The sequence below is a fragment of the Sus scrofa genome, chromosome 5, assembly GCF_054392235.1.
Source record: "Sus scrofa isolate SSC_HxYL_T2T_F1_AM1 chromosome 5, Sscrofa_HxYL_maternal_Yorkshire_Landrace_v2.0, whole genome shotgun sequence".
Lineage (NCBI taxonomy): Eukaryota > Metazoa > Chordata > Mammalia > Artiodactyla > Suidae > Sus > Sus scrofa.
This window is the reverse complement of record NC_139387.1, coordinates 11086587-11102060: the sequence shown is the minus strand read 5'-3', so window position 1 is coordinate 11102060 and position 15474 is coordinate 11086587. Positions and strand designations below refer to the sequence as shown.

The 15474-nt window shown below is 49.1% G+C and overlaps 2 protein-coding genes across 8 annotated transcripts in view; one reads left to right on the top strand and one right to left on the bottom strand.

Annotated features, from left to right (window-relative positions):
* The window catches only part of CACNG2 (calcium voltage-gated channel auxiliary subunit gamma 2), a 118914-nt gene that overhangs the window by 70748 nt on the left and 32692 nt on the right, over positions 1 to 15474 (bottom strand). The window lies entirely within an intron of this gene.
* Positions 1 to 15474, top strand: part of LOC146403132 (uncharacterized) — a 109412-nt gene that overhangs the window by 64154 nt on the left and 29784 nt on the right. For 4 of the 7 annotated variants that reach the window (XR_014803077.1, XR_014803078.1, XM_084955452.1 and 1 more), the window contains exons 2-3: positions 10475 to 10572; positions 15305 to 15433. Coding sequence is in view for 3 of the 7 variants with exons in the window: in XM_084955452.1 (XP_084811578.1) it covers positions 10475 to 10572; positions 15305 to 15433 (227 nt within the window). In the remaining 4 variants the exon portion in view is untranslated. Of the gene's footprint in view, positions 1 to 10474; positions 10573 to 15016; positions 15186 to 15304; positions 15434 to 15474 lie in introns of those variants that run through there. The other 3 variants (XR_014803079.1, XR_014803080.1, XM_084955453.1) reach the window with 3 other exon arrangements.

The window sequence follows — 15474 nt, the reverse complement described above, 5'->3', positions numbered from 1 at the left end:
TCCATCAAGTCATGGCAAGTGTCCAAGAGGCCCATGAGGAAATGCAAATAAAAAATTTAGAAAAGCCAGATGGTTTCCAAATCAAACAGCAGAAAAATATAATACCCTATAATTGCACAAGGACAATTCTTTATCAGTGAAATAGATAATGAAGAACTCACTATGTAGAGTGTCCTCGGGACCCATTGCTCCGGGTCACATGAAACAAAAGACTCTCCTTCACTAGGCTTCTGTTGGCATTTCTAGCTTGTCTTGAATCCACTGTTCATATATTCCAGCACAGCCTTGCTTAGAGTGCCCCATACAAGTCCAACAATGGGAACACGTGGTTCCCTCTGCCTCAAACCATCTACTCCTTTCCTTCCTTCCTCTTCAGCCTTCCATCTCCAGGACCCCCTGGGTGAACATCTTTTTATCGTTTCCCTACCCAAGTAACACCTTATCCAACAATATTTCTGCATAAAATTGGAGTCTTAATGCCCCCTTTGGCATCACAGTAAATGACTTTATCTACACCCACGTTTGCTCAAGATGGACCCCTGGGAGTCAATCTTTGCTTCTTTCTCCTCTCTGCAATCGCAGTTATATCCCATCCACCAGCAAATCTTGTCCCACATCTGTTCCTTTTCTCCACTCTCTCATCCCAGTCATAGCCATCATCCTCCCTGTAGAGGTTTCACAACGGCTTTTCTCCATTCTTCTCCTCTCTTCCATTCTCCCAGAAGTGGTCAGCATAATCTTCTATGTAGGTGGTACTTAAAACTCTTCTATGGTTTCCCATTTCACCAAGAAAAATATTCAAACTAAGCTGGTACAGCCACTATGGAGAACAGTATAGAGGTACCTTGGAAATCTATACATAGAACCACCATATGACCCAGCAGTCCCACTCTTGGGCATATATCCGGACAAAATGTTCCTTAAAAAAGACACATGCACCCACATGTTCATTGCAATAGCCAAGACATGGAAACAACCCAAATGTCCATCAACAGACGATTTGGTTAGGAAGATGTGGTATATATACACAATGGAATACTACTCAGCCACAAAGAAGGATGACATAATGCCATTTGCGGCAACATGGATGGAACTAGAGACTCTCATACTGAATGAAATAAGTCAGAAAGAGAAAGACAAATACCATATAAGTATAACTGGAGTCTAATATGCAGCACAAATGAACATTTCCACAGAAAAGAAAATCATGGACTTGGAGAGTAGACTTGTGGCTGCCTGGGGGGAGAGAGAGGGAGTGGGAGGGATCGGGAGCTTGGGGTTAACGGATGCAAACTATTGCTCTTGGAATGGATTTACAATGAGATCCTGCTGTGTAGCATTGAGAACTATGTCTAGATACTTACACTGCAACACAACAATGGGAGGAAAAATTATGTATACATTTTATGTGTACCTTGGTCCCCATGCTGTACAGTGGGAAAAAACAAAACAAGCAAAACAACAGCAAAAAAGAAAAATATTCAAACTCCTCTCCATGACCTCCAAAGACTGCATGAGTTGGTTCTTGCCTTTCTCATTGTGCTGCTGTCCCTGCCCCCGGGGCCATCCCAACTTGACATTTTCACTCCAGGGGTGGAACACTTGACATGTCCTCAGCTGAGCTTCTGATCCCCATCCAACCCTCAATCTGTTCCTCCCCTCAGAACATGGCAGCTCCATCCTTCCAGTTGTTTGGGCCAGAAAACTTGGAGTCACCCTTGACTCATCTCTCTAATTCACACCAAGTCTGATCAGCTAGTAAGTCTTGTCAACTCCACTTTCAGAATGTGTCCCAAATCTGGCCTCTTCTCCCAGCTTCTCCTGGGATCACCCTGGCCCAAACCACTCCTGGAGACAACAGAGCTGCGTTACGTGACATGAGAAGGACTCTGAGGGCTGTGAGAGGTCAAGGAGCGCCAACCCGGAGAGGCCGGAGGGCTCTGAGCTTTGCGGAGGATCCTGGCCCTGAGCTCCCAGCGTGGGCCCGTCCCCTGTGTCCATGGCTGTGGGGGCAATGGAGCTGCCCACCTTCAGGACCAGGAAGATATGGAGATGACCTGAAGACTACAGGCCCTTTCTTAGAACGTCTTGATAGGACCTCTGTCAAGACCTCAAGGATTCTTATATGATGAAGGGGAAAGCAGGAGGCCTCTCAAAAACATGAGCTAGGACAGATCTTTCTGGTTACTCCTAGAACAGTGCATATGTGTGTGTTGGAGGGGGATGTTACTTTTAGAGTTGGATTTCGTTTGTTTTAGAACAAATATAGTAATGCAAAAACTGTGGGCCAAGCTCTTACCTGCCGCATCTAAATGATGTTTCCTGTATTCTCAGAAGAGAGTTAACCTTTCTCTTTGAGGAACTTTTTTCATTCCTTCTACAGTCTGTTTGTACTAAGCACGAGTTTGCATATGATTTTCTCCACATGGTCCCCTTTCTTCTTGTGGTTTTAAAACCTACACTTTTAAGAAGCCCATTAGGATGCTTAGTGTATCCAATTAGCGTATTTGGAGAGACTGGAAAAAACCATGCCCTTCAAAAATCAAAAGTCAAAACCCAGATATAAAGTCTGTTAAGAAATACTGGCTTAACCTCAGCCGTATAAAAATGTTCTGGTTTAATTCAGACTTGTTAGGGTGTCAGAGTGATCTTCATTTAGAAGACTTTCAGAGGGATCTCTTAGAACTTCACATGCTGAAGTCTTTTCTCTATGTTGGGCACTCTGGTTATATCGAGAGAGGATCGCAGCTTTTTACACAAACGTGACTGCACACATTCCTGCTTTTCCCCATCCCAACTTAGTTTCTTGCCAAACTGCTGTCTCCATCTTTGTCATGGAGAATGAGGAAAAGCATTGAGAGAAGCAGAGAGGCAGACAGAGAGGGGACAAGATGAGAGAGCAAGCTCAAGGTCATCTTGACTAAAAGCAGCAGTGATGGGGGAGGGGAGAGAACAGAAGACTGGGCCCCGGGTGGGAGAATTTTGGTATTTGGTTTAAGAGGCTCTAGGAGTGAGGAATGTTTCTGTGGATTAGAAATTGGATCATCCTCTTTAATGGTCTTTAGGGGTCATAGGTAGAGATTGGATTGAAAATTCTCTTTTTTTTCTTTTTTCTTTTTAGGGCTGCATCCACGGCATATGGAGGTTCCCAGGCGAGGGGTCGAATTGGAGCTACAGCTGCTGGCCTGTGTCACAGCCACAGCAACACTGGGTCTGAGCCACATCTGTGACCTACACCACAGCTCATGGCAATGCCGGATCCTTAACTCACAGAGCGAGAACAGGGATCGAACCCGCAATCTCATGGTTCTTAGTTGGATTCGTTTCCGCTGCGCCGCGATGGGAACTCTGGATTGAAAATCTTTTAAAATTACTCTTTGACTGGTTTCTTAATATGCGACTCTTTGCAGAACGGAGCCGCTTGGAGCTTTATTATTTGTTAGGGTTACACATGTTTAGCCTCCTAGATTTATGGCAAGATAGTGCCTGTAAGGAGAATAGAAACTACTCCACCTGAGATCTTATTTTAGTAATAAAAGTCTGGGTCAAGTGAAGCCTTCCTCCCCTTCTCTGCAATTAGCTTCTTGATGTCCTTGGTTCTGTTCTGGGATTCAATCCCACTTCCTTGTATGGTAATGTATCATCAGTTTATGTGTTTGTCTCCTTTCCTTGGCCATAAGGTTCTGGAAAACAGAGGGCAACTATGTTTTCTTGCTCTTTATAGGTTCAGCCCGTAGTTAAAGACCACAGTTGCCAGTACACACGAGGCACTCAGGAAACGTTTGTTGCACAAATGAATGAGGCTCCGCATGAGTGTGATTGACGTTATCCTTTCAAATCTCTTTAACTAGGTTCATGTCAGGGGCTCCTGAAAACATTTGGGCAGCATAGGATAGAGTCGTCTAATAAATAGACTCTAATTTACTCCTTCTGAGAGTCGATTTAAGTTAGGAAATGAATTTTCCCAGGAAAGAGAGCCAGGCTCCTGTAGTTATGTTTGTTATAAATGGTTCAGGGGAAGAAGAGACTATGCATTGATGAGCTTGCCAATGATACTAAGTTGATCTCAAACTTAGGCTCATTCTTGACTCCTGTCTTTCTCTCCTAACCCACATCCAGTCCCTAACAAATCCTGTGGGCCTTACCTTCAACACAGAGCCCCAATCCAACCACTTCTCATCACCTCCTCCCAACTCCCCAGCCCAAGCCACATTCTTACTCACCAGGACTGTGGTGATGGCCTCTTGAGTGGTCTCCCTGATTCTACTCTGGTCCCTGGGGTCTGTTCCCCACCGACCAACCAGATCAGGACCCTCCTCCACTGAAGCCCTCCAGTGGCTTCCACTGTGCTCAGAACAAAAGCCAAAGAAAGATTTTTCTTTTCTTTTCTTCCTTCCCTTTTTTTTGGGGGGGAGGGGTGCACCTGTGGCATATGGAAGTTCCCAGGCTAGGGGTCGAATCAGAGCTACAGCTGCCAGCCTACACCACAGCCACAGCACTGCGGGATCTGAGCCATGTCTGCGACCTACACCACAGCTCACAGCAATGCCGGATTCCCAACCCACTGAGGGAGGCCAGGGATCGAACCTGCATCCTCATGAATGCTAGTGGGATCCGTTTCCCCTGTGCCACAATGGGAACTCCAAGAAGGACTTTTTGGTATGGCCTCCGCTGCCTCCCTGACCTCCCCAGCTCCAGAGACACTGGCCTCCTTGTCCTTCTCAAATGCACTGAGCACATTCCTGTTTCTTCTGCCACGTGAGGCTCTGCCCCAGATATCATTGTGGCTCTTTCCCTCCCTTCCTTCCCTGGCCTCCCCAGGTCAATCTGCAGCTCCTCTGCCCACCCTCCCTAACCCACTTCCCTGTTAAATTCTTCCCCCCAGCACTTACTTCCATCTGACCTACATTTGGTTTTTGATTTGTTTATTGACTGTCTATCTTTGGTAGAATGAGGGCCCTTCATGAGGCTGAGGACTTTTGTTTGCTCTGTCCACTATTGCATCCCAGCTCCTGGCACGGTGCCTGGCACACAGAAGTGCCTGACAGCATCTGTGGAACAGACACCAAGAGCTCTACAGTAATGGATGGTCACTTCTGTGTGGCACGTGCCTTGGTTCCTGATGTTTGCTCTGATCATGCGGAGATGACTGTGTATATGTGTGAGATACCTGCGGCTTAACTGTTGAGGATGAACGCCTAACTCTTGCCTTTTTAATTCCTTCTGGAGAGACCAAGTGGCTTGGGGCACGGGAGGAGAGCTGAGCAAAAGGGAACCCAGGTGTCCATGTCTTCAGTTTAATAGGAGATGGAAATCAGTGAAGGTTATGTTTTGTGGTTGGACTTGGGATATACAGAACCCAGCCTCAAAGGAAAAGAGCCACGGACCTTGGAAGACACACAGGACTCGTATGTTGAGGACAGAGCTCCCTGGCCTGGGCTCAGGAAGCCTCTACCTGGGAGAAAAGGTGCGAAGCCTGCTCTAGAAATCAGGCCGGGGTACCCTGGGGCTGGAATTGCCTTTATTTGGATGAAGGTTCCCTGGATTGAGAAGTTTATAAGATGTTGTTTCTGAAGTTGGGTGGGCTGGATGCTGGATTTGCACTCTGCCTGTACTTTTTTACCTGTATAAAGTTGTCATTTTTATGAGTCTTAAAACTTTTCTTTTTTTTTTTTACTGGACATGATAAGATTGGCCTGTGAATGGGCAGTGCTGTCACAAGGGAGAATGTCCTGAAAATTGTGTGTGTCTGCTGCCGTGACCCAGAGAGTGGGAGCTTCTGAATCCAGAATATCAAGCAGACCCAGAGGACCCTGGGGCCCTAGTGAACCAGGCAGGTGGTAAAATCGTGGTGTGGTTCTGGTGCCTGGGGAAGAGATCCTTGTCCACTTCCATCTGCTTTGAGTACCGAGGCCCTGGAGAGGTTTACTGAGACAGTGGGCCATCAGGGACTTTGTGTTTTGGGGAAAGAGCCTATAGACTTGTCATTTCTAGAGGGCTGTCCAGCACATTCCTCTGGATTGTCATGTATAAATGGATTACCGTGGAGTATTACAGTGTGTACTGATTTGCAGTAGGGCTGCCAGTGTGGCCTGTGGGACTCCTTAAGTTGTTCACACAAATATAGAGGCAACAAATATGAACAAAGACCTCATGAAGACACAGGAGTGAACAGAAAGTGGTTGGTGAACCCATGTGGGCAGGTGTAACCTTGATTGGGAGGAAGATGGGCCCTGGGCTGTGAATTTCAAACCAGGACAAGAGCCAGGATCAGAGCCAATGCTCCCCTTGACATTAAGAGAATGCTGCCTTGGCAGAAAGGGAAAGGGGGTGACAGTCCCCGCTGGACAGACCGTTGGAGACTGTTAAGGGGTTTGGGGGAGGGAAGAAGAGCACAGGAAGCACTCACTACTTACTAGGCATTTCACACATGAGAGTGCCTTAAAAATCCTGAAGTGGTTATTCTTCCTTAATTTTTTATTTTTAGGACCACAGTATGGTTTTTATGCACATGTGGCACATGGAAGTTCCCAGGCTAGGGGTCGAACTGGAGCTGCAGCTGAGGCCTATGCCACAGCCACAGTGACACCAGATCTGAGCTGCATCTGTGACCTATGCCGCAGCTTATGGCAATACTGGATCCTTAACCCACTGAGCGAGGCCAGGGATCAAATGCATGTCCTCATGGATACTAGTTGGATTCTTAACCCTCTAAGCCACAGTGGGAACTCCATAAATGGTCACTCTTATTCCCATTTTTTTTTTTTTTTGTCTTTTTGCCATTTTTTGAGCTGCTCCTGCAGCATATGGAGGTTCCCAGGCTAGGGGTCGAATCGGAACTGTAGCTGCTGGCCTACACCAGAGCCACAGCAATGAGGGATCCAAGCCATGTCTGCAACCTACACCACAGCTCATGGCAACGCCGGATCCTTAACCCACTGAGCAAGGCCAGGGATCGAACCCACAACCTCATGCTTCCTAGTCAGATTCGTTAACCACTGTACCACGACGGGAACTCCTCTTATTCCCATTTTATAGACAAGGACCATGAAGGTCAGAAACTAGGCAGTTCACTGACTGTCTTGTGGCTTCTCATTGTTGGGCTGGGTTTCAGGCCTAACTAAGCCTGTCTTTCTCTTCTATCTCTTCTCTAATTCCTTCCTTCCTTTCACATCCAGGATCCTCTGGGTACCAGGTCCTGCTCGGGTACGGGATACCCTGTGGTGGCCCTGGCAGGAATGTTCCTGCCTTCACTGAGCCTCCAGGCTACAGCAGGATATCCACAGTGAACAAAGGAACAAGCCAGAACAATCACAGATTGGGACAGTGCTATGAAGGGATCCTAGGCTGCTGTGCTGGCAGAGAAAATGGGGGCGGAGCTCCCTCCCCAGGCTGAGGGGTCAGGGGCCAGCTTCTAAAGCGACTTCAGATGGAGAAGAGCTGGGGGCAGGTCAGGAGGGAAGGGGTCGTATGTCACAGCAGCCAAGGGGATGCTGTGGGCGGCTGAGGCGTGAGCATAGGGGAGAGTGAGTCTGAAGGTGTTTCTCCAAAGCGCTTGCCCTTCTCACGCTCCATCTGTCAGAAGAGGATGAACCCCTTTACGAAGTGGAAATCTAAGAGACGGTGTGGGCGGAGAACACCAGCCGTTTCCCTGCGGGTGTAGACACAGCCCCACCTTGAGGTTCCTGATGCATTATTAAGGCATGGAAGGCGGGGCTCCACCCTTTGGAAGCCGAGGTCCTGGATAATCACCTTTTTTCCCACCGCTCGAGCTCTGACCCCCAATCAGAGGGCAGGCTGGGGTGGAGCCACCAGGGAGTGGGTAGGGGTTGGGGGCCATGTGCTGTGGAAGCCCACCTACCGTGGAGATGACAGTGGCATTTCTCACGGAGAGAAAAGGAGAGAAAGGGGAGTCACGCTGGCCAAAGCCTTCCCTGCCCTGAACCATTGTGTTAACTGTTTCACACGCCTCACTTCTAGAGGCCTCTCGGTTTCCATCTGGTAAATGGGGACACTGAGGCTCAGAGAGGTTAAAGTCACTTGCCCAAGTCCACTCGGCTAGTAAAGGTGTACTGTGTCTTCCTGACTCCAAACCCGTGTTCTTTCCCATGAACCAGATTGGGGCGGCGGGGCGTGGATCAGCTGGGCAGGGACAGGACCAAAGAAGCAGGACCTGGGGGTCATGCCAGGAAAGGAGGTGAAGATAGAGGTAGGGTGGCGAGGGGACAACTCTGGGATGCTGGGGGTGGGGTTTGCTTTGGGGATCAGACAGACCTGTGGTCCAACAGCCCCTGTGCCAGTGGCTAGGATCTCGCATGTAGAGGGAGCATCTTGCATATCTCACCTCCCCCCACTGCCCCTCCCCCAGGCTGCCACCCCCAGAGGAGGCCCCCACCGCTCCTCTTGCCTCTGGCTGCCTGAGTAAGCGGTCCCCCAGAGGAGCCTGACTCATTCCCCTTTGGCTCCCTGCCACCGGTGCTGCCAGGAGGACAGTGGCCTGATGGCCCTGTACCTTCTTCCCAGCCTGGTCTGACCATCCAGCCCTCTCCGGGCGATAGACAGGGACACGCCCATTATGACTGTGTTCCTGGTACCTGCGGAAGCCTCAACCTCCCAGGTTGCCTCCCGTCGCCCAGCACACACCTGTGCCGCTTTATTGTATGCGGTGGTACATAAATGTGTCGCCATTCCTCCTTAGACCACGAGCTCTTGCTGAGCAGGGAGGCACCTGAGTCATCTCCTGTCCCCAGTGCCCATGGCAGGACCTGGCACGATGTAGGGGCTGCTCAGCACATGTTTGTTGAATCCCCTTCTGAATCACACAGGCCATCACCCCCCCCCCCCCACCTTCCCTGGGGACAACCCTGGTGGAGACTGAGTCGGTGATCACAGAGCTTGCGAGCTGTGCTCCACCCCCCACCCCCCCACCCCTGGTCCCCGCAGCAGCCACCCTTCATGCAAAGCACGAAGAGGCATCTGCCACGTTTCGGCATTGTTTTCCTCCTGATGCTTTCGATTGCTGGTTTTATTCCAGCCCATTCTCACTTTCTGTCTTGGAAAATCACAAGGAAACTCCACGCTGCTCCTGGAATTCTTGCCAACGTGATTTGAGCAGAACTGAGCACATGGCACTGAGTTCCCGCACAAACAAAGACGTGGCCACTTCCAGCTCAGTGGCCTCCTTCCCTCTGCCAGCTTGGGTCCCCCACCTTGCCTGGGAGAGAGGGGGCAGCGCCTGTGCCTGGCTGGCCCAGTTCTCACCCACACAGTGCCCCATGGTGAGGGCACCCAGGGTTGGGAGATGCAGGTTGTGAAGTAAACAGGGCACCAGTTGCCCCTTGGGAATATCCCTGACGGTCACCGCATCTCAGTCCCTACCCAGCCCCCTCACCCATGGTTTTCTAAATCAGACCTTTTTCTAGTTTCCCATTCGCTGTGTGACTTGGACTAAATAACCTACTCTCTGTGTGCCTCTGCTTCTTCCTCTGGAAAATAGCACAAGACAGTTACGAGGAGTGACTAAGACATGGTTAACATGATGGTAGGATGGCGCCAAAAAATTACTTCACCGAAAGGAAAGAGTGCACCGTAATGTGCATCTATAATGCAACATGATTGCAAATTAATATAAATATGAAATAAAATGTCAATTCAAAATAACATTTATTTTGTTCTGAATATAACATTCATGCATGTTTATTGAGACAGTTGGGAAATACAGACAATTATAAAGACATAAAATATGTCAACCTTTAACCTGGGGAAAAACCACTATTTTTTTCCCCCTTTTTCAGCCACTCCCAGGACATATGGAAGTTCCTGGGCCAAGGATCGAATCTCAGCAGTTATCTGTGACCTGTGCTACAGCTGTGGCAACACTGGATCCTTAACCCACTGCCCCCAGCTGAGGATCGAACCTACAAAGCCACAGAGACGAGCCAGATCATTAACACACTGCACCACAGCAGGAATTCCTAACCACTAGTAATACTTGTTTTATAGCTTATAGTCTTTAAAACATATGCATCTATATAGCTTACATACTTCGCAACAATACTATTTGTGCTGTATTGTAAGTTGCTTTTCTCTCTCCTGTATAGATTGCATTTTCCATATCGCTAAATGTTAAGAACGTGATTTAATTTTTTCAAATGTTATTGGAGTATAGTTGATTTACAAAGGGGACATGGTTTTGAATGACTGATTCCTTTTTTTTAATTTGTAAATAAAGCTATAATGGATGTCCTCATACCAAAAAAAAGAAAAAAGAAAAAAAAGAAAAAAGAAATCTGGTGATAGCATCGCACAGTGCTTGGTGACAGTGAGAGTTCACAAGCTGTTGGCTGTGATGCTGATGTCCTGGACCAGCATTAGCACCTGTTCTCTGAGCTCAGGCCTTTGCCGGGCATTGTGTTCCTTGGCCATGAGCCCCTTGACCGTGAAATCAGTCACCCTTGTGCTTGGACCCTCCCAGATGCACAGTTGGAGAGTGGAGTTGGACGAAGTCTCCAGTGGGGAGAAATGGCACCAGGAGCTGGGCTGACATGGAGACTGGACCCATTCCTGGGCGAGGTATGGCTCTCCTCTGTCCTTTGGAGGTTGGGGAGTAAAATTTCCATGATGGGTTTCTGAGAACATATTTCAGGTGGAAACCTACCACCTACTCAGTTGGGGATTATATGATGAAGAGGAAGAAGGGTGGCATTGGCATAGCACCTCTGCCACCTCTGAGCTGAGTGACCTGGGCCTATGTCCTCATCTGTGAATGGGGTTGATAACTGCACCAACACCAAGGGGAGTCCGGAGGATTGTGGGTCGGGCTTAGCCTGGGGTGTGGAATTTAAAACCGAGTTCTGTTCCTAAGAGCAGCTGCCTTATCCAGTGTTACTGTCACCCTGAGGTCTCAGAGTTCTCCTGCGCGAATGGCTGTGGGATCCCTGGGTGGAAGGCAGAACTGTTTTGGAACTACTTCATGCCATCAAACAAAACTGATGGTCCTCTAGGTGGCAGGGGGTGGGGACCTGGTCCAGAACTCATCAGAGGACAAAACTTCTGGGACTGGAGACAAAATGGCCTGATGGGCTTGGGACTCAGACTTACTGGATTTCAACAGTGTATTTGTCCTTACTTCCTGTGAGGCCTCAGGTAAGTTCCTTAACTTTTCTGAGCCTCAGTTTCTTCATCTGGAAAATGGGCATAAGGATATCCCTCTTGCCGGTGTATTTGTGAGACTCCAGGTAGGGGAATAAGGATTCAGACAATATTGAATGATTCTTGAGCACTCATATTTCTTGAAAAATGATAACATTCAAGAAAATTTAGCATTAAATAGATAAAGAAGAATAAAACTCATGTTTCTAGAATAATAATAGTTTTTCTTCTTTGTCTTTTTAGGGCCACACCTGAGGCATATGGCAGTTCCCAGGCTAGGGGTCGAATCAGAGCTGTGGCTGCCAGCCTATAGCCACACCACAGCCATGCCAGATTCAAGCCAACTCTGTGACATACAGTGCAGCTCACGGAAACCCTGGATCCTGAACCCACTGAGAGAGGCCAGGGATCGAACCCATGTTCTCAAGGATACTAGGCAGGTTGTTACTGTTGAGCCACAGTGGGAACTACCCAGTCCCTCTTTTTAAAGCAGACCTCAATCAAGTATTCCTGGTTCCCAGCCCTGTCGCTGGTTTAAGACAAGTTCCTATTAGCAGGCTAAGTCCCGTGAGAGCAGACAAACGCCTATCCCAGTGTCTGGCCCAGACAAAGTGCTGGGAAAATACAGGGTTGACGACTAGGTGCACTTCCCCCTTGAATGTGAACTTTTAGACAGTTTTGCACTCTGTGGGCCCAGAGGTCTTTGGTTTATGCCAAGGGATGGGTACAGGAAAGAGTGGTCCCTACTCTCCCCAAAGTCAGAGAAATTGGAGCCCCGATGACCACTGCACACAAAAGCAAGAAATGAAATGACAAAGTGATAGGAAAGGTAAAGTGCTCAGAGGACCCATCTTCTCCAGGCATCCTGAGTTTTTCCTTTTTAGAGCAAAAGCCTGCAGTATTAATAAACGACGGAGAGAAGGCTAGAAAAATGACTCTTTCCCTTTGACATGGCGAAGATCACAGGGACTAGAGGGACCTTTAATCTTTATTAATGTGTCGCAAGGGGGCCTCTCCCGCAAGCTGTGGGAAGCAGACATCCAAGGAGTTTGCCTCGCTCACAGTCCTCAGCATCCTTGGGCGCCTTAGATGACTGTCTGATACTGTTCAGAGTCTAGCAGGGCTACGTCACGGGGACCCGCTGTGTCCTGGGCAAGAACAAGGCAGCTCTAACCCAGCTCCCATCTGTGGGGGGCTGGAAGACAAGAGAAATTCAGGACACAGGCTTCAGTCACATGGTCCCGCTTCTAACCAAGGGCACAGATGCCCTGAAGAGGCTCAGAAGGAACGAGGCTGTCCATTGCGGGGACAAGCACGAACCATGCCTAGGAGGGGGTCACACCTGAGTTCCTCACGGAGCACACCCAAATCACCAGCACCCTCATCTCGATTGGCCACAGCTCTGCTCTTCACCACCTGGCTAAATGCTTTGCCCCTGTGGCTGGGCATTGCAGGAGGGTGGCCAGGAAAAAAATTCTGTAACTTGATATCACGCAGCAGGCCTCGTTCCACCAAGTCAGGAGTCGTAAGGTAGGTTCAGGAGAGCACAAAAGAATTGAAGAGTTTTATAGCAGGGACTCAAGAGCCAAGAAAGTTGCAGGGTCAGACACATACACAGAACGGGGGAGGGAGGGAGGGAGAGAGAGAAAGTGAAAGAGAGAGAGGGAGAGAAATGGAGAGGCATATTGTGATACTGATTCATTAAAGAACACTCACTGATCACATACTCGGCGCTAAGCACTGTCCTGTGTTCTGGACACTGGGGATCCTGCAATGGACAGGATCCCCAAGTTTCTTGTTTCGTTAGAGCTCACACTCGATCCAGGGTTCTAGTGGGAGAGTTTTTCCAGGAACCAGAACGTTGCAGGGTTAATCTCACTAAAGCCACATTAAAATGCCAAGGGGTTTGAACACTCCCTGGACCTCTGCCTCCTCGACAGGCGATCTAAGTTCAGGGAGGTCAGCCTGTCCAAGACTGGGGACCTTGAATCAGATTCTAGATTCCAGACTGCTTCTCTTTTCTGCTCACTGCTCAAAGCCGACCAAGAAAACTGAGACGAGAGGGACAGTGCAATCTGGGAGGGAGAATGCGGCTGAAGGATGCTCAAATAAGGCATCGCCTAATTCGATTATGTTTGCTAGACTGCAATGTAATAAAACGGAGTTCTTTCCTAAGCATCATCTCCGAGTGTTTGCAGGACAAGAAAGCAAAATTAAGATAGGAATTTCCAGGGAGAAAAGCATGTGTTTTAGGCTGAAATGTAAAGAGAAGAGACCCAGAAGAAATCGATTCCTGGTTATACAACTGAGCCCTGATGAGGAGATGCCGGGGCCCTGAGAGGCTGGCACCCCACAAAAGACCAGGCTGGTGCCCAGAGGGAGATGCTGAGGATGGGAAGCCTCACTAGAAAGACACCAGGGTGGAGTGGAGAGGCTGATGGGAAGAGAATTGTTAAAAGGAAGGAGAGTTCGTGGCCGTAGCAAGAGAAAAGATCTGGGCCCTCTGGCTTGTTCTCCCAGTGTCCACCTTTATGGGGAGGCAGAGTGATCTCCATTCTTTATAAAAAATGTTCTTTCCATTCTGGTTTACACAGCAGGACTCTGTTTTTCATCCATTCTACGTGTAACAGTTTGCATTGGCTAATCCCAAACTTCCAATCCATCCCTTCCTCTCCCCCCGCTCCCCTTGCCACCCAGAGTGACTTTTCTAGCAACACTAGAGACTGGTGATTAGTATGCGGGCCCTGGAGCCAAGCTGCTTGGTTTGGAAGGCCAGTGTGTCCTTTCCGATGCTGTGTGACCCCGGGCAGACTACTTGCCCATTCTGGACACCCATTTCCTCATCTCTAAGTGGGGGTTGAAGTAGTGCCAGACTCACAGTTGTCAGTAAAGGTGGAATGGATGAACCAATGTACACTAAGCCTTCAGAACAGTACCAGGCACATAGCAGATGCTCAATTAACGGGAAGTGCTGTCATTATTTTATATCTACATGTACTGTACCCTTTCTAAAAACCATGCAAGGAGGCTCTTGGTTGCCTTCAGAGGAGAGCCTGGCGTTCAAGGCTTTTTGAACCTGGTCTCTGCTGGTCCTTCTAGTTTTCTGTATCACAGCTTCCTCTGTCCATCCCCTCATTCCCACGGCACTCAATGACCAGAAGCTCCGGCCAGCACCTTGCTCCTTCACCCTCTGGGCCTTGCTGGTCCTTCTTCCTCTGCAAGCGTGCCTCGCCCCTGCCCGTAGGCAACACACGGAGTCAGATTTAAGACTCAGCCCCTACCTTGGAGGGACCTTTCTGGCCCTTTCATCCTCCTTGGAATTCACTGCTCCCTCTCTTGTGCCTGTACTGAGCCCTCCCAAGCTTCTGGCCTGGTTCCCCCATGATTTCATTGTTTTGAGCTGTTCACATGACCGTTCTCCCCCCTCAACAGTTAGGGCCCAGGCCTGGCCCATTCTGAACTCCTTGTCCTGCTCAGTTCTTAGCACCATGACTTAGTCAGTGCTGCTGAATGGATTGGCCATTGAGAAAGGAGAAAATGCAGGCCAGCAGGACCTCCGCGACCTGTTAACGTTAGACAGTAAGCACATGCCTGGTGATGAGGAAAGGTTTAATCTGCCCAGAACCTTGAAAGGCTGTTCAGATTATTCCGCTGGTTAAAACCCTTTGAGACGAAGCGCTGGTGGAGGCAGTGCTGCCTTTGCCTTCATGTTGCCTCTGGAACCGGGAGGAATAAAGGGAGGGTTCTTGTTTCTCCGAGAAATTAGGTCACTGGGTGTTGTTAAGTGTGCCTCACAGAGCTATGCTAATCAGTTCTCTTCTGGCCTAAATATCTGGTAATTATCTTGGTTTTTTTGCTTTGCCAGACTCGGCTTCCTAAAACAGTTCATCCACGCCGTTCCTTCTCAAGACCTTAAGGATGATGTGACCCCCCCCCAAAAAAAAAAAAACCAGCAAGCATGCCCAGCTCCAGCCTGATGCCGGCTCTGTTCTAAGTGGCCCACGGCCCTCTCGGAGCTCTGTATGATCTAGGAGGCAGGTGATACTCTTAGCCCCAGTTTCCAGGTGGGGGACCGAGGCTCACTACTTCTGGGGCCTTTGTCACCTCTTCGTGGCTCTCAAACCCCTTCTTCCTCCCCGTCTGTCTTTCCCAGGTGCCACTCTCACGCCTTCTCCTGGTCACATGGGGCACAAGACCGAGCTCCAGGGTGATGGTGACCCAGGGTCCCTGCTTCCCTGGGCTCTGGCCCACGGGCTCCAGGATGCCTGCCTGCGTACTTCCGGTATGTAGCCCCCATGCATCCTCCAAGGCAAGGCTTGTGTC